Source organism: Capsella rubella, unplaced genomic scaffold, assembly GCF_000375325.1.
Source record: "Capsella rubella cultivar Monte Gargano unplaced genomic scaffold, Caprub1_0 scaffold_7, whole genome shotgun sequence".
Lineage (NCBI taxonomy): Eukaryota > Viridiplantae > Streptophyta > Magnoliopsida > Brassicales > Brassicaceae > Capsella > Capsella rubella.
In genome coordinates, this window is record NW_006238917.1 from 586,825 (window position 1) to 607,733 (window position 20,909).

Below are 20,909 nucleotides of genomic sequence, written 5' to 3' on the forward strand. Positions count from 1 at the left end.
TGAGTGTGTGTGATCGTGTGTTGATTCTAGAATCAGGTGTCGTAATTGTTTCTTAACAATCACTATAAAACTCATTTCAATATTCGATCATAGGTCGTTGATTGTTTACAGAAGGTGTTGTGGCTGAATATTTTTTTAGATCGATAGATATTTCCTTTGAATTAAAAGAAAAACAACGATTATTTTAAAGAAATTGATATTCAATTGATTTAACATCTCATCTGAAGAAAATGTAGAACAATTGGGTTTTTAACTTGTACACAATTACGATCTAATATTGAAATAACAGACACCAATGTCTTTCTTTTTTATTTTCTGAATCCAAGATAGGCCGATGGATCCATATGGGCCGTGTTTTTTTAATTAATAAATTTAAATTCAGTTATTATGTTGTAATATTAATTATTAACAAGATCAATGAGGAATACAATCTAATTCACAGAAATTAAAAAGGGTATAGTTACGGAATTTATTATTTTTCCAAACGGGGACGATTATTTAGATATTTTACTAAATCAAGGGGTTAGTTTTTAATTAATAATAATACAAAAGGTATATACATATGTACATGGTGGTTTTATAAAAGACCTACTCGTGTCTGGTTTAAGGATGAAGAAGTCCAAAGTAGAACCACCTCAAACAAAACCTCCGTCTCGAGGCTGGTTCGCTAATTCATGTTTAACCCTAATTTTGTTTTAAGAAAACCCTAATATCTGCCCCCACGCTATGGATTCCGAAGTGGAACCACCGCAGAAAAAGAAGAAAACATCAGACTCATCTCTGTCGTTTTTGTCACTTCCTGATGAAATCGTTGTAAGCTGTTTAGCCCACATACCCAAATCGTATTACCCGGTACTCTCCCTAGTCTGCAAGAGCTTCTGCTCTCACATCTTATCCTGGGAGCTCTACGTGGAGCGGTTTTAAATTCGGACACGTGAAGACGTCCTTCACGTCTGCTTACAGTTGCCCAATTATGTTCTTCCCTCATGGTTTAGTCTCTGGATAAAACCTAATCAAACCCTGACCAACGACATAGGGAAGAAGAAAAAGTCCACCAGGAACGCTTTGTTGGTGCCAGTACCTTCTTCATATACTCCTCGTGTACTAATGTTCGTCGGTGAGATTGGCTCGGAGTTATACGCTATCAGCAAACATTATACTCCGTCCTCTGTCATGTGGGTTTGTAATAAGAGTAGTACATACGCCTGGCGTAAAGCCCCTTGCATGACGGTAGCTCGAGCCAATGTTGTTGCGTGTGTCCTCCATGAGAAAATATACGTTATGGGAGGTTGTGCGGCACATGAATCCACATACTGGGCTGAGGTTTTTGACCCAAAAACCCAAACTTGGGAACCTTTGCCTGACCCCGGGGTTGAGCTACGCTTAGCTTCAATTAAAGCTATGAAAGTTATGGAAGGAATGATTTACGTTCAGAACAGCGGTACGATGGAGTATGTTTATAATCCAAAAGAAAATAAATGGGACGTTAACGCAAGAGCATTCGTGATTGAGAGAAAGTGTGAGATAAAGAATGTATTGTACCGTGTTGGTAGGCAAAGTTGTTTGTGGTATGACACAAAGCAAAAAGAATGGAGAGCTGTCAAGGGTTTGGCTACATTGAATAGGTATCGCTGTTCATCAGATGTTTTTGAAATAGCTAACTATGGTGGAAAACTCTTAATTTTGTGGGAAATATTTGCAAAGCCTCGTCGTCAAAACAAGAATATTTGGTGTGCGGTGATTGCACTTGAAAAACGCAACGATGGTGAAATTCGGGGAAAGGTTGAGTGGGCTAGTATTGTGCGTACGGTTCCTAGTTCATATGTTTTCTTGCGTTGTGAAGTAAAGCCGGTTTGATCAATATCTGTGATCTTGCTTTTGTTTTTAGTCTATTGCGTAAATGGTTTCTTAAGTCATTTTCTATAAACTATGTATCGTTTAAAATAAAATAAAATAATGTTATGTTCAAATTTAAACTCTTGAAAAATATCAATGGGTAATATATACACATTCATATAGTATCATCAAAGCTATGCAATTTGAGAAATCAAGAATACCAACCAAGCAGGTTAGGCAAATTGACCATTTACAGTTACACATATCAATGTCTACATTTTTCTCCTTTTCTTATATCCTAAAGAAAAATAAACCTTTATTACTTGATTTTCAAATTAGTGATATTTAAGTGTGAGTTGTATACGACACAACGATTTTTTATTTATAAAATCCTTAAATTATGCAATATAATATTAAATTTTCATTTATTTAAAATATTGTATTTTACTTGTTTAGAAATCTATATAATATATATAAATATATATATTTAAATTAATAATCACATGATTTTAATAACTAATTTTGGGAAAATTAATATTGTGAAGATATACTAAAATCTCATCTATCGTAGTAAACTTTACGCGTCAAATGATCACGAAACACCAGCCTTCATGACCATATCCACATTTGATTGTTAAACAAAGGTTCTTTAGTTAATACATATAGGCCATAGCTGACCGTATATATTTAGCCGTAGTTTCTATACAGCTATGATGTCCCAGAGTACAAACCATGATCTGTCATTTTCATCACTACCTCACGAAATCGTTGTGAGTTGCTTAGCCCGTGTATCAGGGCTCTGCCTCGTCTCCAAGCAATTCCGCTCAATCATCTTATCAAACGAGATCTACAAGGCGAGATCCCACCTTGGAACTAAAGAGACCCGTCTCTACGTATGGCTAAAATTGCCTAGTTGTTGTTATCCTACTTGTTCACTCTTTGGATAAAACCTAATCAAACCCTAACCAACGATGATGGCACGGTAAAGAAAAAGTCTACTGGAAATTTACTAGTGCCGTTGCATTCTTCATATAATTATCAAGAACTAATACCCTCTGTGATAGTTGGTTCAGAAACCTACATAATCGGTGGATACACCTTACGCAAAGCCCCTAGCATGTCCGTAGCTCGGACCAACGCAGTGATTGTTGCCCTATATCCTAAAATATACGTAATGGGAGGGTGTTCGTCAGATGAATCAATGAATTGGGCTGAGGGTTTCGACCTTATGTCGAACTCCTTGTTAAGTATGGGCTTGTAATTAGTTTTAGAAGTCCATTATATTTACTTATAAATTAAAAAGCCTATTAAATACATGCCCAATAAAAACGTCACCACATTTTACAGAAGAAAAGCAAATCCAAATTTTCGACGTAAAATAGTTAAGGGCAAAACAAATTCTTCTCTAGTTTACCTAAAATACCAAACCAGTGGTTGGTATTGGTAGCACCGGTTTAATTAAAACAGGATAAATAAAAAAGACCAATAGAAAACTTTATATCCTACAATTCCACATGGTCTCGTTGGAACCCATGCCTTAATATTTTCTTCTTTAAATGCGTAATTGTACTTTCTTAGCAGCCCGTGGTTTAACAAAACATATACTTTTTCCTCTGCTTTATTTTAGTCATAAAGCTGATCATCATCCACTAAAATCATTTAGACTTTGTTAAAGATAATCTAAATACAACAAAATAGCCTATTTTTAAGAAGTGTCAGAGAGGATTGTTCAAGTAAAAGATCGACACATAAGTTTTGCTCCCTCTAATGAGGGCATCTGAGTCACATGCCTCCACATGCCACCAAAGAGTTTGGAACTTCCCATACTCATAATTACGCATATCATATACTATATGGATCGGATGTGGCTGCGTAAATGATGAACACAGACTTCAGAGAACACGTGTTAGAAATTCATTGATAAAACACCTTAAGATGATTCACGAAAAAAGGCATCTTGGTCATGTGAAATGTTCCTTGGCATTTTTTACTTGAGGTACTTGAAATTTTGTCTATTAAGGTAATGTTCCTTGAAATGTTCTTGTTAAGGTACTTGAAAAATAGTTATTAATGCGAAGACAATAAAGTTCCATAGATTATGTTAAGATGTACGTACGTAGTCTTGCTGGTATTGAATTAATCTATTACAGGTTTAGTTTAGTTGCTCATTGTTGTACTGTTCTCAGTCTAGTGCACATGTCATTACAGAGTGTTTTCCTTACTATTATATAAATAGAAATGGAAATGTATGGCAGGCCGGATTTGAATTTTATACGAGGAAGTCAAGCACGTTATAACTTGAATGCGGTCACATTCACAACCTGATGCCAAGCTCATAATTTGGAAGAAGACATGCATTATTAATGGTTCTTTTACTATTTCCATGCTTTCTCGTAGGAATGGGTCTTTTTAAAATTGACCTATACATATAAAAGAGTCTACAAACTTGAAATCTTACGGCGACCAATAATTGGTTGGATGCTACTATTATTGTGCTTACATGTTTTTTTAAAAATTGTAGTCGGCCAATAATTGGAGAGTGAAATATATTTATTCTCTTACAAGGACAATTGAGAAATTAAAGTTACAATGATAGAGAAATCTCTCTCTCACTTTTTTTTTTCTGGTGGATTCCAACTCTTCTTCGGTCGTAACTTTTGCTTTCCAACAAGTTCTTAGCAACTTTTTAGTGTCGTGAGTTTAAGTAATACACGTCTTTTTCCTTAATTTAAAACCCTAACCAGATTAAAGAAAATGCTAAGCCACAGAAGAAAGAAATACTTGCACCAAAACTATTTTCCAACGACTCAATGCAATGGTTCACGCATGTTAATGTGAGGCCTATGATTCTATAAAAGATTCGGACCTACCTTATTCCTTTATAAAAAAAAAATCAAACACTCCGACTGTAGACTTATTGGTTCAATGAATCATTTGAATATGAAGGAAATATATTAGAAAAAATAATATTTTTAAAATATAGTGATTAGCACGTGTCGATAGTGCGTGATTGGCAAAACCTTGGACAAGCTTCACAATTTCACGGACCAATTGGCCTTAGAATTTCCACTATACTACTACACTCTAGAGCATAGGAGGCAATAGGCATCCGTAAGAACTTAGGGTTGTTAAAAATCAAATCTTTGGTTTCGTTAACAATATTTAAACTGCTTGATGATTATAGCTATATATTAATAAGCCACCAAATCTTACAATGATCTTCTTGTGGCATGTCGGGAGAAATGGGTGAAGTAGCGTTAATGGTTTGTTCAAAAGTAGACAGCTAATAACGTGGGAAGACTAAAACCCTACTATAGTATAAATTAAAGCCTAACTAACGATAATGATTCATCTAATTACTTTTTAATCGGTAATTACGAAATATTTTTTTTCATATTGTCTCTCATGCTCTAGTTTTAAGAACATGACTTGTAATTGATTAAGTACACGCCTAGGATATGAGAAGTCAATCAAGTTGGTCCTTGAAACAGATTATATAACTTTTATTAGACCTAATTTTTTAGTTTACATTAGTGATGAGGAAAATTAAATATCTTGATTTGCATCTTTTCATGAGTCAAAATATTGAGTTTGACCACATAGGATTGTGAACCTAAAACAATCAAATATTAATACTAGATTGTCGACATGCTAAAATTTGGAAAAAGTATCGTAAAACTTCTTCCAATAAATTTAAAATATACAGTGTGCCATATATAACTATCTCACGCTAATACAACTTCAGCCGTTAGTAAATATCGAATTTTTCTTGACATTGCACTTTCCCTTTTTAAACCCTTCATCAAAATTGATTATCAAAAATGGAAATTTCTTTAGCGTTTGAACTTTTAGAAAAACAACAAAAAAATGAAAAAAAAAATAGATGAAATTTAATTTATTGTATGTATTGCTTTTGTTTACCCAATTCCGATTTTTATTAACGTTAAGATCCAATGCATGAAAAATCTATAGTATATGTGTTTTATTGTTTTGCCGAAAGAAACAAAAGAAAATATGGTTATATATAAACCATTAAACCTCCGCGCTTGAAAACAAGAAGGAAGAAATATTTGAACGAGGTCTTGATATACACAACATTGACTTCAAAGCATAAAGAGTTGTATGTATGTCAGGGAGATTCTCATTTTGGTGCTCTATTCTTGGGATTCCTAAGACTTAGCCAAATACTGTTACATAAGATTCCATCGTAAGCTAATTGGTTACGTATAATTAGGCGTTTATTACTATTATTATTATTATTATTTTCATAACTTAAACAATTTAGTTAAGCCTCCCAAGTCCCACCCTTAATTAATTAAGCTTAGAAGCAAAGATCCGATCATAGTTCATACTTCATAGGTCGAGTCTGTTTGACGCTATCTTCTCACACAAGTTTTGCCCCATAGAATATTCTGCTTTTCTTTTGTGTTTTTCCCAAAGTAGAATAAAATAATAAGATTCCTTCTTTCTTTGCAAATAGATTCCAAACTATGAGCGTAGCTTTAAGATTCTATTGTTTTTTACTTACAACTTTTATATATAATTTTATTTCTGAGAAAACCTGTATTAGAAGTACTAGTATTTGAACACACTGTTGTAACCTAGATTTCCAAACAATTAAATTAAGAGTAGGATGTGTAATCCATAAAAATCCTAAATAATGGTTAGTTATATTTGAAATGAACTAAAACTTTTTTTTTTTAATAATCAATGAGGTTCTGGGCCGAAACCCATACATTCCCTCAGACCCGAAACCAAAGCATGTTATATGGTTTCGTCCCAATCGCTACTCGAACAGGCGACCTCTAAGCTTTTGCCAGAGATCTTTACCAATTGAACTATTAGCATTTGGTAAAATGAACTGAAACTTGATATTAAAATCAAACAAATCGTTCATCAGTCAAATAATTATCTTTTTTTATCCAAAAAATAGAAATTCAATCCTAACCAAACCTTAAATTATAAAGAAAGATCCATCTTATAATAACATTATTACTTGTCTAAGTCCTAGGAATCTCTTTTAACTTTAAAGCCCGAAACTTCGTATAATATAATTTTGTAATGCAGCTTGAACAATCAAACTTAAATAGCAACATATTACCAAACAAATATACGTTCATTTCATTTTGAGAATCATGGAAAAAATACATGTCATAATAATTTATTTATAATGGGACGCATGGAGAAAATGATATAGAACCAAATATGATTGATACGTTCCTTGAGAATGGATCTACAATATGCTTATCAACATTTTACATATGCGTTGAGTACAATATGAGTAGGAAAAGGAAAAATTAAAATTAACAAGTTATTAAAAAGAAAAGAAAAAAAAAAGATTCTTCTGTACTTAATTATAGCTCTCATCATGCTCCAGATCTCAGTTGTTTCCATTCCACTAAACGTTGCAAGAAATCCATAACCTGTTAATAATTAAGATAAAAAGTATATTATATAGTCAGCTTATATAAAACTTAATTTCTAGCTCAAACATAATTGATGCTTTTTAATTTAGATCGAGCTGTGTCAATAAATTTACCTCATCGGGCTCTTGCAGGGAATAAGACGCACTGGTCTCTTTTGGAAATTTGGATACAAGAATGCCAAGACCTTGTCTTCTTTCTCTCAATATCTATTACATTATTTAAATTAATTTTACTTAGAATATTGAACGTTAACTGTTTAATCTGATATATTACAATAAGACTCGATATACACCTTAAACGCATCTTCGTCTGTGCGATCATCTCCGATGTAAAGAGGAAACACGTCGGTACAGTTAGCGTATCCTACACAAAGCCAATACTAATTTTAATTAATATCACACATAACAAATTAATTAGTTATTTAGTTGAGGAATTGTATAAAATTACCTAGTGACTCTAATAAAAATTCGAGTGCTTTGCCTTTATCCCATTTTATGATAGGACGAACCTCCAATACCTGAAATGATTAAAACCCGTTAATAAAGTAATCTTCTAAATTAATACCTTAAAACGACATGAATAAATTAAGTTAACAGTATTATCTTACTTTTCTTCCTTGAGTAAGACGGAGCTTAGGGTAGTCCTTCATTACTGATCGAACTTGGTTAGCCAATTCACTCCAGTTCTGTCGATTTATATATTTAATTAGTACTTAAGTGATTAGTTTTGTTTTAAAATACATGGTTTTTGGAGTTTAAAATAAAAATAAAAAATATAATCGTACATTTTCATTGACGCGTCGGAAGTGAACAGAGACACAGAATTTGTTGTTCTCTACTTGGGCACCTGAAGTTAATTTTGTTTTCTGCACTAACTTTTGATAAACCTGAACAAACAAAATTTTTAAAATATATGTAAGTAACAAGCAAATACTAGCTAGGTTTATTTATATGTGAGACTAAATCTTGAAGAAGAATGTGACCTCGTCGATCATGGGGAGGAACTCTGTAGCTGGTTGGCAAAGAAGAGATTTACTATCCTGCAAATGTTTTTATGCAACAATAATATATTAGGATAAATCATAGATATTGATTTATTTCAGTTTCGTTTATATAAATAATGGTAAAGAAAAATCTTACTTCCTCATACTTGGAACCTTGCTCTGGCCCTTTGATGTCCATTCCATGACTTCCAGCATAGTACAACTCAGTTAGTTTCACAAAGTTATAAACCTGGAAATTTTGGTCAAAATATAATCAGATAACTTAGTTTCAATAAATTTAATCTCTAGTAATCAAACCATTAGTACAGTTTTTAAAGTTTAATAAATACCTTTTCTCTGCATCTCCCACTAACTATGGCCGTCGGGAAACAGTTTGCTAACTTCCTCACAGTTCTCCTCATCTAAGAAAATCAAACCCCAAAAGAGAATAATTTAAATATTTTTCTTTGTGTATAAGTATTCTTCTTTTTAGATACACAAAGTAGTTGATTTCTTTATTGATATTGGTATAGGAGATGAACCTTCTTAGACATGAAAGCACGATCTGGATCGTCAACAATGGGAGATAAAGTGCCATCATAATCCAAGAACATAACGATTTGTTTTCCTTCAGAAAGGAGAAGAATCTCTTCAAACATATCCAAAGCTGATGGATGTTCTGTCTGCGAAAATTATATAACACACTCCATTTATTATTTATGGTTATATATAAGAGATAAAAGAAAAAATATTAAATGGAGCTTTGAGAGAATAAATGATAAATACGTACGAGCCAAGAGCTTTGTTTCAACAAAGATTTAAGATGAGTAGGAGAGCAGGCTCTCATTGAATCAACCCAAGAATTGATTAGTCCTCCTCCATGGTTGATAATAAGATCTTGAAGAACTTTCTTCTTCGCCGTTGTAACGTTGTCGTTGTTTGATTTGTTTCCCGTTTCTTTTTCCGCGGGCTTTGTGTTTTCTTCTATGAATCTTACTGGAAAAACAAACATAAAAGAAAAAATGAAGAACATGTAAGAGGATATATAACACATAAGCCTGAGTAAATGTATAGATTAGTAGTCTATAAAGAAGCTCAACAATATATAATATACCCATTTTTTTTTCTTGAGGTCGTAAATGAGAGTCGAAACGAAAGAGATTTTTGAGTTTGTGGAAACAGAGTGAGAAATGTGAGTGTTGGCTTTGAGAGAGGCAGAGGCTAAGGTGTGTGGTATGGTCTGAATTTATAGTAGCAAATTATTATAGGAAAATAAAAATAATAAAACTTTTTTCATGATTTGCGTTTTGGGCAACATTTTAAACTTAACAAAAAAAGAAAAAGAAAAAGAAGAAAAAAAAAGATCAGATTGTTGTGTTGTGTTGTGTCCGAACGCTGCTGGAACCCATTGAGAGTATGACCCACAAAAGCGGCTTTCTCGCTCTCACCGATCGTTTTTTTTGTTTTCTCGCTTTGGAGCAACCGCCGCGTGGTCCCCTCCCCCATTATGCACTCTTTCTCCTAATTTTTGTTTTTACCAATAATACCAATTTCTCTCCAACTCAAATAAATCTAATTAGGTATAAAAAAAGAACCAGATCAACTGTTTCACATTTTGTAATATTATAAAAAATAATTCGAAATATTGAAGAAGAAAAGAAACTTCACGTTAGCATACATGCATTATCTTAACGGGTTATAAGACTTTTAGAGTAGCATCAACCAATCATGCTCCTTGACATAAATTTTTATAGTAGGATAAAAGTTAAGTATCTCGTTGTTGCATCGCACATTTTACCCTTTTTAGCTATAATAAGCTATATATAACTGTTGTAATTAATGCATGTATTGGGAGCTTTTTAGAAGAGTGATTGGATGGCTACTATAAAGATGGTCCGGGTTTTTTTTTGTTTTGGGAATGGGATACTTTGCTTGGTTTTGGTCTGATAATTGGTTCCATTTGGTAACTTGAAAGCTTCGCCATGAAATGAGGATCTTTTAGGCTTCCACTAATTAAACTAGTTCAGGTAAGGAATTAGAGACGATCCCTCCAGCATCGGTCCATCTCTTCTTCTCCTTCCTCTATCTTTGGGCCAAGTTGATAGAAGTACAAGGGGCACGTACGTACGTTGCTCGTTTCTCAGCTATAGAAAAGTAAAAGGTTGTGTAGCAGACTGCTTTCACAAATCACAATGGTGTGCTCACTCTTAGCTATTGTTCTGATTTACTCTTTTAGTATTCTCTTGCTTTTTTAAAAATTTTTGGCCATAGAAGAAGCTCTTTGCCTCTAAAGTTTTTGTACTTCCTATTGCTAAAATAATTCACGTTTTATCCCCAAAAAATAAAAGAAATCGTCGGTGGGATTTTATTCTCTTCATACTTCAGAATCTCATATGCTCAAAATTTCATAGAAGCTTGTATTGATGATGTAGGAAACATCGATATGTATATAGTCTAACGTGCGCATGCATGCATTATGAGATTTAATTCGCGGAATTTAGAAGAATTTGAATAGGATTCTTTCTTCGTAGCTTCTACGAGAAGAAGAACTTATTAAATTACAAATCGTGATTCTGGGACTTAAATAGTCTATAAATATATTCTTAATTATGACCACTACTTTCAGATAGTTCGATTTACATTTGATTGAAGCTTATATATTATTATTAATTTTTGGATAACGATTTTTCTTTTTTAAAAATAGTATCTTTTGTTACTACTGGTGGCTAGTCCATGCATGGAACCCAAATCATTCTTCCCACCCCGGAAGCCGAACATAGCATTTTAAAAACTTTTTTTTTTTGTGTGGGCAGAAACATTAAAAACTCTAATGCAAGTCCAGTAACAATGAAACAATATTTTCATATACGACCGAACAAACCACACTTTAATGTAGGGTAACATATATATGCGTAAATTTGTATGGAGTTAGAAAGATAGATATATGTATGCGTCAATGGAAAGAATGACAATAAGGCAAGGTTCAAAGAAAAATTCGGAACCGACAGCTCACGTGTAACGAATCAAGAGTGTCTCTACCTAACATGTATGTGGATCCCTACGAGAGGCATAATAGTATCATATGCAAATAATTGTCCGCATCATGCACGTACGGTAATGATCTCGTCTATCGATCGAGTCCTTAATTACGTATGTTATAAATTTTATAGAAACTGGCTTATGGGATCGAGCACGATTACATATATACTCGAGACAGTTCTTAATTAGCAAAGCAAGAAAAGACTGAATATTAACCATCGATCAAATCGATTCATCCCCAATTACCATCAATTCCTTTTATGATTAAGTTTGCACTTTAAAGCACATATACATTTCGGTATGCATGTAAGAGTCGAGAGACACATGAGTTAATATTCTTTGACCATATGTCACATTCACATGACAATTTTGGATGCTGGATCAACGAGCTCTTATTGTAAACCACCAAACGAGTAAATTCGACGACTGTGCACTTTATGGAGGAAGAAAAAAAAAAGCATAGTATATAATTGTAAACCTGTCAGTCTAAAAGATATATATATATGAAAAGAAAAACTAATTTCAAACCTCTTAAAACTTTTTTTTTTTTTCTTTTTTTGGACAAAGAAGAAAAAAGAAGAATATACAGGACAGGTGGCTTGAAGGAGAGAGTCAATGGGGTTTGACCAAACAGACTAAACGGAGCAAAACCGTTTCTCCAAACTCTTCGGCATATAATGGTTTGGTGGGGTCCTAAGCGTGGCTACCTCTACCAAAGCTTTTCCACGTCAGCCATTTTTAAAAGGCTTCTTGTTTTTTTTTTTTTTTTTTTTTTTTTTTCTCTTTTCTAATTTTTTTTTTTTGTGTGTTTGCAAACATTTTTCATTATATTGCAAACACATACAAAATAAAAGATATTTCTTGTGATAATATTTATTTTTCCATGCTTTTAGATATTTAATAATCTAGACACAGCCATGTATTAGATGCAGATTCCCGTTTTACCATTTTCAAAAGAGAAAAAAATAAAAGTTGAGAGCCTTTAATTTTTAAGAATATTAGTCGATCAATATATATGGACGTCGTCTTTTGGAAGAAAAAAAAGGTAATGATTCTTATTGTCCAAAACCTCACAATTTCGATCAAGTTGCTTCTCATTTCCTTGATAAATAAATGAAATTAAATCAAACCTTGTAGCTATGCTTTATTTATATCTTCATTGTAGATATATAAATGTATCTCTCATCCCAACCAACCAATTCCTCGAACTTGATACTTGATCAGTAATGCTTTCTTTTTCCTTTTCTCTAGAGAGTTGATCCAATCATCCACGCCTAATTATTACATGAATCTAAAATAAACAATAGTGTTATTTACTACTCCACGATTATTAAAATCACATGGATACTATATGCCACGATTAACTATATCGATGTTATGTTTTAATCTTAGTGTCATGATATTATTTCAGGCCAAAATGCGCCCAATCATTGAGAACTTTACCATGATTTAAGAAATATTATAAAGCAGAGGCTATTAAGCTACATGAATATGTTTACTTGCTTGTATTCTTGTAAGTAGCTCATATATCTAAAACAATATATATCAAATTGCAGAATAGATAAGAATCAATATCTACATAATTATACGATCACACAACATGTAAGTTATTCCTTATGTCACATTTTGATTCCTGTAAAATATGGTTTATGTCAAATTATGTGCGGGAAATGTCCTTTGATGATAACTTTTCGACTTATCCATGTAAATGAGGGTTTTTATTGGAGAACATTTGAGAAATATATGGAGACTAGCTAGCTACAAAACTGGTAGTACAGGAAAAAGAAGAAGAAAATTAAAGAAGGAGCACGTTCAAACTTTAGCAATCATCGATATCTATGATGAGTGTGTTAAAAGTAGAATGTCTTAGGTTACTCTTTATAATCTCCAAGAGTCGCCAATCTACAATGTGGGTGGCTTCTCTTTATATCTTCAAGGCCTTCGAGCCTTTAATGGACCGACACTTTTTCGATAATTAAAGCTACGAGATTGATATGATCTTCTTTTTAACATATCTGAATTTCAAAGACATACATTAATATTTATCATCGCACCTTGTTAATTTTCATGCAATTCGAAGTTCAGTGTTCTGCTAATTATGAAGAATCGGTAAAGGAAATAACCTGGTACGTTTTAACTGTGACTCCATATGTATGAGTTAAATATTGTCGTCGTTTCTAATTTATATGTCTATGTATACGCCATTGTCAATTTCTCATATTGACTTCATATCTTCATTCAAAAGTATAATTTATTTTCAATCTCTTGAAATGCATATTAGCATATATATATTACACTCGGTGCATGAAGTGATGTAGATATTTTGGCTTTTATAGAATGATCAAATAAACTCTACTAGTAGTATGATGAGAAAGATAAACCTTTTTCTAGATCGTGTACATATGTATAAATTGGAATCGCTCGACGGATCTGAACGGAAACTAGTTGGATCGATTGCGACATCTTGTAAAGAATTAAGAATGGATCATAGTAAGCTTCGCGTTGGAGTTTTTCACTTTCGACGTGTCTTGCATTAATATTAACCCTAAGCACTCTCTTTTTTTTTGTTCTTTTGTGATTAAATATATAGAAAAAGAACATTAATCTTTATCTAAGTCGACACATAAAGTTGAGGGATGTATCCTCCGATTTTCTCTTTTCATTCAACCAAGCACGTGCCCTTCTCCATCACTCACACACTCACACAACACATATTAAACACTTACATATATAAAGTTTGACGTGTTATAATAGTTGTTCTATATATACTGTATCTCTCTAATATCTCTATAATTCTACATCAAAAACACATATATTATTATTGTATATACACAAATGGAAAAAAGAAAGTATGTTTAATTTATGATTTTAGAGATAAGATGATTGTTTTCCAAAGGAAAAAAAAAAGGAGATAAGATGACCAACAAAAATTTGTAGTTGTTGGTGACAAAAACAAAAACAAAAACAAAAAAAGACCAACAAAAGATGCTGCTTAAAGCTAAATTGCCACACTAAAATCGCAACTAGGCTAATCTAATAGGCCGATCAAACTCTTTTTTCCATGAAAGCTTATCGGGCCTGGTTATTAATTCGAATCACAGAGGTAAGCACATTTCATTTGCATGTGGCCATTTCTGTACGGCCCAATATGGACTTAAAAGGCCTGTAAACAATTATCATTACTGTTTATGCGGAAATTCAAAAAAAAAAAAAAAATCCTTTAAAATCAAAATTCCCTAAAATAAACACAACTTACGATTTTTGAAATAATCAAAAGTTACAAAAAAAAAGTTCTTTAAAATAATTTCCACAAACATCCATTTCAATATTTGGAAGTATGAACACTGTCTTTACGTGCTGAAAGAAAAGGATCAGAATATTTGGATACGACTGCTTTGTCTAAGTTTCTATATATATTATATATGTATTTTGTAAAAAAATAATATACTTAAAAGTAGGTATATATTAATAATGTACAAATGAAGTTACAATCCTTTGCCACATTTGTTGCTTATATTGTAAGATTCTTCACTTTATAAAGCATCGGACTTTGTGGCTTAGACCACCTCCAATGGTAAGCACCCATGATGGGTGTTTACCAATATTTTTATAAAAAATTGTGACAACTTGTAGTTTAAAGTGCTTATGATTTGCTTAAAACCTCAATTTAAGCAACAATTTTTAAGATTTTTAGATTGTTTTTGATTATATTCATTATATATAAAAATAAACAACCCATTAAGCATTCATTAAACACCTCCATTGGAGATGCTCTTATGTGTTCCGATATGTCCACAACGGATCCCTCTCTCTCCGCCCTAGATCGTCCACAATAGACGCAACTACCGATTCTTTAATTTATCGCCGGATAAAGTTTTTTAATTATTCATTTTAATATGAAACGTAATAGCTTTTTTTTTTCCGATCCTTAAAAAATAATAAACAAAGATATTTGATAGAAAGGTTTAGTAAATTATTATATACTTTATCAGCATGCATATCTTAATAATGTGCAAAAAAACTGATATCAACAACAAATCAACCACGAAATCGTAAAACAGAAAACGGAAAAAGACTAAATAATTTACATTCTTCATTAGAAATTTTAAACACATGGAAACTTCTCCGATTGGTCCAATGACAAAAGGTTTTTGAAAGAAACATAAACCAGTCAGACCAAAACCATGGAGGAAGGTTTGAAGAGAAACAAACCCTAGACGACTCTCTCGACAACTGTTAAAAATTTCAGTTGTAGAGATCAAGTTGATCAACTAACTTAATATGAGACATCAACATCATCATCATCATCATCATCATCATCAGACACTGAAATTGAAAGACAAGCACCTAAAAGAAAAAGATTAAAAGTCTTGTGTGTTTTTTTTTCCTTAAGATTCGGACAATTTGCTAATGGCATCCCAATCAATCTCCACAGAAGGAAACTTCTCCAGCCCGAAACTCCCAAACTCATCAAATCCAGGATCCGAGAAGTCCAAGAACGTAGTATTAGTTATACACGATTCCGGCGAAGAAGATTCCACTTGAGACTCATCGGAAAACGAATTCACGACGGATCTCAAGAACCCATATTCAGTTTCTTGATACTCTGTTTTTGGCGGGAACAGCTCTGTTTCAGAACAGGGGAGATGATGATGATCGTCCTCTGTTTTTCTCAAGCTCTGGCAAATCGCCTGGAGCTTAGCGTCGACAGAGGAATGGAGAGGATTGAAGCAGCTGCCTCCTCCATAGTATCCATCCTCGTGTCTGAATTGTGGGAAGTTAAGCCTAGCGAATCCGCCTCGTAGCTTGTAAGCGGCTAGGTCGTAAGCCATGGCTGCTTCTTCAGCAGTGTCGAAAGTTCCAAGCCAGAGTCGGGTCCGGTTCTTGGGCAAACGGATCTCAGCAACCCATTTTCCCCAGTGCCTTTGTCTAACTCCTCTGTATAGCTTCTGAGTGGCCATGCTCTTCATAGGGACCGGCTTTGGGGCGAGATTTGGTGGGATGGTGTTACGTCTCTGGTTAAGCTGGTTTTGGATCTGGTGGATTTGGTAAGGTGTGAGCTGGTTTAGACCAAGAGGTGTGGTTTGATTAAAACCGAAGACTGTGTTTGAGTACGGGGAAGGAGAAGAAGAAGAAACAGTGTTGGTAAGAGGTTGAAGTGCTTTCATGAGCTCTTCTTTAAAAGGATCTGAGAGATCTGTGTTGCTATTGAACATATCTATGGCTGCCATGAAACTCACGTAAAAGGAAAGGTTTTTGAGAGATCGAAAGAAGAAAAAAAAAAGTAACAGAGAGGGATTAAAAAACACACCCTCTTAGTTGATTGAATCAAAATCAAAATCTACGAAAGAAGAACAATAGAAAAAGGAAGAGATTGTATACTGACAATGGGTGAAATAGGAATTCTATAAAGTTTTTTATTTTTGGCTCTCTCTCTAATTTTTATTTTTATTTTTTTGTCGCTCTTGGTTTCGCTTTGATGCGAAGTTGTTTGCTTATATAACCCGAGAAGTTAAGCCGCCCACTGAATTCATAATAACTCTTAATTAGTTCACCAGATTTTTTAATTTATTATAGTTTTGTTAGATACTTTTATTGCTATTCACAATATTAAGGAATTCGTCAGCTTTGATTAAAAAAAAGAAGAAGAATGCTTTGATTCCATATGGAGGCTTAGACAATAGGAAAACGACGTTCACATATTCTTCGGATCTAAGCCGTTCCCAGGGAATATTTTGGATATAATACGACTTTTAATTTATGGTGTATGTGTGTGTGTGAGATAAAAAAGAATCATCAATGATATAAAAATTTGTAAGTAAATAAAACCTTTTTAACAAAAAAAGAAAAGGTTGTAATTTGTAAGTAAATTGTTTTCCAGTTCTAGCCGATTAATAGCTTCTCATTTTTTATTTTATTTTTAAAAGAAGGAAATGTAATCATAGTATTATATTAGCTCTCAACAGTTTGAAGAGCATGTTATATCAATTAGGTTTACAAAGAAGAAAACTTTTAACTTCCCATATGAATTGTTGACTCTAGTTTTGGAGCTATATATATTCAATAAAATAGACCAAATAGAATATATTTTTGAGCAATAATATTTCAAAAAGACTCGTATAGAAGAGCCAAAAGTGATATATATTTGTTGATTCTACGGCAAGTTGAAAGGCCATTTTGCATTATTACCACTTATTTTCTTATGCCAATATATAACTTTATTTTTCTTACTAGTCGGTTGCCCGCGCTACGCGCGGGAGTTTATTATTTTGTTTATGAATAATTAGTTCGTATTTTATTTTCTACTTATTCTTTTCACTATACCATACTTTAATTTTTTTAAACTTAAATTGTGTTTGTATAGAAAAACTATTGAGTTTTAGCTTTATTAGTTGTTGAGAAATTAAGTGTTTATAGTATAAGTCGAAGTGTGGGCGTAAATGGAAGTGCGGATGAGAATCATTGAGAAACGTGTGCTAGTAGGGTTTTTACCAAATATAGATCTAGATGTTAATATTTTAGGCCCTTTTATATGTTGGCATGAAATTTGAACATGATTTGTGGGTTTTGGGCGGATTGTTATATTTTTAATTGTTTACATTATCTCTTTATATATTGTCATAATTTATTATTTTTTGTTTTACGTTTTCCTTTTTTGGATTTGTCGTACTTTATATCTCGTAATGATCATTTATATACTATTATATATTTTTCTGATTTTATGTTTTATATATTTTTTTTGTTTTTTCATATGGAACAATTTTTGAATTTAACATATTAGTATAATTTACTTTATATTTAGTTTATTTCATTTAATAATGCTTTTTATTTTAATTTTCAATTTTATGAAATATAGTTATTTTTTTTATTTTGTTTATTAGTTTAACATATGTGTTGTATTGGGAAAAATAGTTAAATTCATATTGGAAACTTTTAAAGAAATATTATTTTTATTTTTACATTTTTATATGTTTATAAAAAATGAGAATTCATGTTTCGGTCCGACCTATCTCATTTATGTTAGAAATTTTTTTGAGACATAAATTAGATAGATTTATATTCTCAAAATTTCTTACTTTTTGCTCTATTCCCGTTAAATCCAATTATATTTAGGTTTACATTGTGTAAATATAATCATATATATATTTTAAACATTTACTAAAAACTATAATCTATTATTTATATATTTGTTAGTATAATCGATAATTAGTAAGTTTTTTTAACTTTTAATCAATTATCTTTTTTAGTTTTATAATGTATAATATAAAAAAGACCTTTCATATTCATTTTTGAAAAAACTTATTTACATAGGTTTAAATATTAAAATTAAATGATAAAATGGTATAATTAATTTTTAAAATTAAATAATAAATTGAGATGGATGATGATGTGGCTTAAGGAGAAGAAAGAAAAAGTTAACTTTATATATATAGATATATAAATAATAAATAGTTTATATTATTATATTTATAACTCATGTGAATAACGACGGGGGAAAAAGCATGGAATCATTACTATATATTCATGCAAACAAAAAGAAGAGATCGCAGCAAACACATGAGAGAATATTGGTGGTCATACTCGTATTCCAAATTCCTCTTAGGTGTGGTCCATTTCCAGAACATTTGACATAGAAGCAAGTAGAACTCTTCATTCGACCATTTGTGGTAAAAGTGGGGAATATGTAAAAAAATATTAATAAACTTGAGGGATCATTTTTGTAAGCAAAAGAAAAAAAATCAAAAGAATGAGAGGGAGAAAGTCAAGAAAGCTTATTATTTGGACGAGACTGGGGGAAAGAGGTGAGAACTCAAGTTTGCGTCACAAGGAAGCTATTCGGATCCTTTCTTCACCTTATTTTTTTTATTTTATTTTATAAATTAAGTATCTTTATAGTTACTTCATGCGAAGACTCTTGAAAGGATACAATTATAAAATCTCCATTTTATTGTTATGATAAGATTAAGTTGTGTTGTTTTGATAACAAATTTTCGCAATGAATAATGGGAAAGTTAGGTGATGCAGAAAGCTTTACACGGATAAAGTAGCACTTTGCTTACTTGTAAGATTGTTTAAGCCTCCACGTTTACTCCCAATAATAATAAGAGAATCGTTTTATTCCAATTTTTTTAGGCATTTACTGGTGAAATTCAAATTCAGGTTATGTCAGTAAAACCTTCCACGTCATTTTATTCACTTTCGAACCAACCGTTATTACGCGGAAATAGCCATAATTAATTAATTTAGAGAATTTAAAAAGAAAATATATATATACTCACTCTGGCGTGTTCACACGTAGGATCTGACAGCTGACAGAAGGAGAAGCTAAAGTCTTTTTGATCTGATAATCAGATAATCGTTAATCTTATTGGTAAAATTAGATCATTAACGTAGATTTCGAATAATTCTCTAAAGTATGTTTTTGAGATAAACTCGATTACACGTCATATAAAAAAGTATCCGTTACATTCTTTAACTTTCTACATTTTCTTTTTCTTTTTAAGTGCTAATCGTTTAAATCTAATGGCCAACGGGCAACGACACGAAACCAATTCTTCACAAGAACAAAGAATAATAATACTCATCCGAATCTGTATTTCTTAAACTGATTATATAACCAAAGTTTTCACATGTGACATGTTGATTGATGATGATTATATATATGCATGTTTTTTGACCCATTTAAAGGCAGCACCTCTTTATTAGACCTCAACTATCGTATACGTTCGTAATAGACCAGCCAATATATTAAAACGAACATAGCCAATTTGAAGATTCTCTATTTGTAAATTGAGGTTTATGGATCACGTTCGTAACTGATGTTTTGTTGTATTCGGATTTTTTTCATACGTTAGATATGTATTTGATATGATTATATACTATACTCAAATAATAACTCGAAGAAACCATATAATCATTGTTTGCACCGCTGGAGTGGACTACCTAAGTTTTTTTTTTTTTTTTTAAAAAATATTTAATCTACAAGTCAACCCACGAAGTGCATATGAATTACTTAAGTAATGATTTATATATAATCGACGACAAGATCATGGTGGTTTAGTGTGGTCACTTAACATACACGACAAATTTGAGTAATTATTATTATATAGCTTCGGATATTGTTTTCAATTCAACCAAACTAGTTGACTTTTTAATAAATGTCAACTCTTCCTCCACAATTGGAGGTCAAGATAAGATCAAAATAATGCTATAATATATTCGCTGACTGTGACCAAAAGTTTGTGACTACATTCTTTTCAAACAAAGATATTATTATTATCTGGATCTAAACTAAACTAGACTCTTTCCAATAACTAAAACAATTTTGGTACATTTGAAAATTTACCGTACTAATAAAGATGCACAAGTAAAACTGATCCATAAACCGTTTATAAATCAAATGATCAAAAGACTAAAATCAAGTAATAGAACCAAAATCGGTTAGTTTTTCCATCACTTTGTGAAATTTAGTATCAACAGTGATTTTAAAAAACAAAGTTGAATCCACTACAAATGTTAGTAAATATATCAGTTGCACAAACTTTGGGGATGGAGTCTCTTAGACAAAGTTCTAGTTGACGAATATCTTAGAAAGTTGGTGTGGAGATGGCTGACCTATCACAACG

The 20,909-nt window shown here is 32.1% G+C and overlaps 4 protein-coding genes across 4 annotated transcripts; 2 read left to right on the forward strand and 2 right to left on the reverse strand.

Moving 5' to 3' along the window:
• Nucleotides 1-640: 640 nt before the first annotated feature.
• On the forward strand, nucleotides 641-1,976 carry LOC17879886 (putative F-box/kelch-repeat protein At4g39756). Its single transcript, XM_023779438.1, is given in 1 exon segment — nucleotides 641-1,976. A coding segment is annotated over 1 exon segment (1,131 nt). The 5' UTR covers nucleotides 641-726; the 3' UTR covers nucleotides 1,858-1,976.
• A 573-nt stretch (nucleotides 1,977-2,549) lies between these two features.
• On the forward strand, nucleotides 2,550-3,097 carry LOC17879487 (putative F-box/kelch-repeat protein At4g39760). The gene is given in 2 exon segments (XM_023777939.1): nucleotides 2,550-2,763; nucleotides 2,766-3,097. Coding segments are annotated over 2 exon segments (546 nt in total).
• Nucleotides 3,098-7,018: 3,921 nt separating this feature from the next.
• On the reverse strand, nucleotides 7,019-9,446 carry LOC17878992 (probable trehalose-phosphate phosphatase H). The gene is made up of 12 exons (XM_023779114.1): nucleotides 9,359-9,446; nucleotides 9,035-9,240; nucleotides 8,787-8,927; nucleotides 8,595-8,666; nucleotides 8,402-8,494; nucleotides 8,245-8,301; nucleotides 8,047-8,148; nucleotides 7,870-7,947; nucleotides 7,710-7,779; nucleotides 7,555-7,625; nucleotides 7,376-7,468; nucleotides 7,019-7,259 (listed from the first exon to the last, which is right to left on the reverse strand). Exons 1-12 carry the CDS (start codon nucleotides 9,360-9,362, stop codon nucleotides 7,203-7,205), a joined length of 1,044 nt encoding a protein of 347 aa, XP_023634882.1. The 5' UTR covers nucleotides 9,363-9,446; the 3' UTR covers nucleotides 7,019-7,202.
• A 5,908-nt stretch (nucleotides 9,447-15,354) lies between these two features.
• On the reverse strand, nucleotides 15,355-16,736 carry LOC17880236 (ethylene-responsive transcription factor ERF060). Its single transcript, XM_006286158.2, has one exon. It carries the CDS (start codon nucleotides 16,512-16,514, stop codon nucleotides 15,672-15,674), a length of 843 nt encoding a protein of 280 aa, XP_006286220.1. The 5' UTR covers nucleotides 16,515-16,736; the 3' UTR covers nucleotides 15,355-15,671.
• Between the last annotated feature and the right edge of the window lie 4,173 nt (nucleotides 16,737-20,909).

Bases quoted from the DNA above. Each gene is read 5' to 3' on its own strand.
- LOC17878992 (XM_023779114.1), bottom strand. The intron at 8,928-9,034 runs GTACGTATTTAT...TAATTTTCGCAG, and splicing joins TGAAACAAAGCTCTTGGCTC to ACAGAACATCCATCAGCTTT. The intron at 7,469-7,554 runs GTGTATATCGAG...ATAATGTAATAG, and splicing joins CAGACGAAGATGCGTTTAAG to ATATTGAGAGAAAGAAGACA.
- LOC17880236 (XM_006286158.2), bottom strand. From the start codon at position 16,514: ATGGCAGCCATAGATATGTTCAATAGCAACACAGATCTCTCAGATCCT.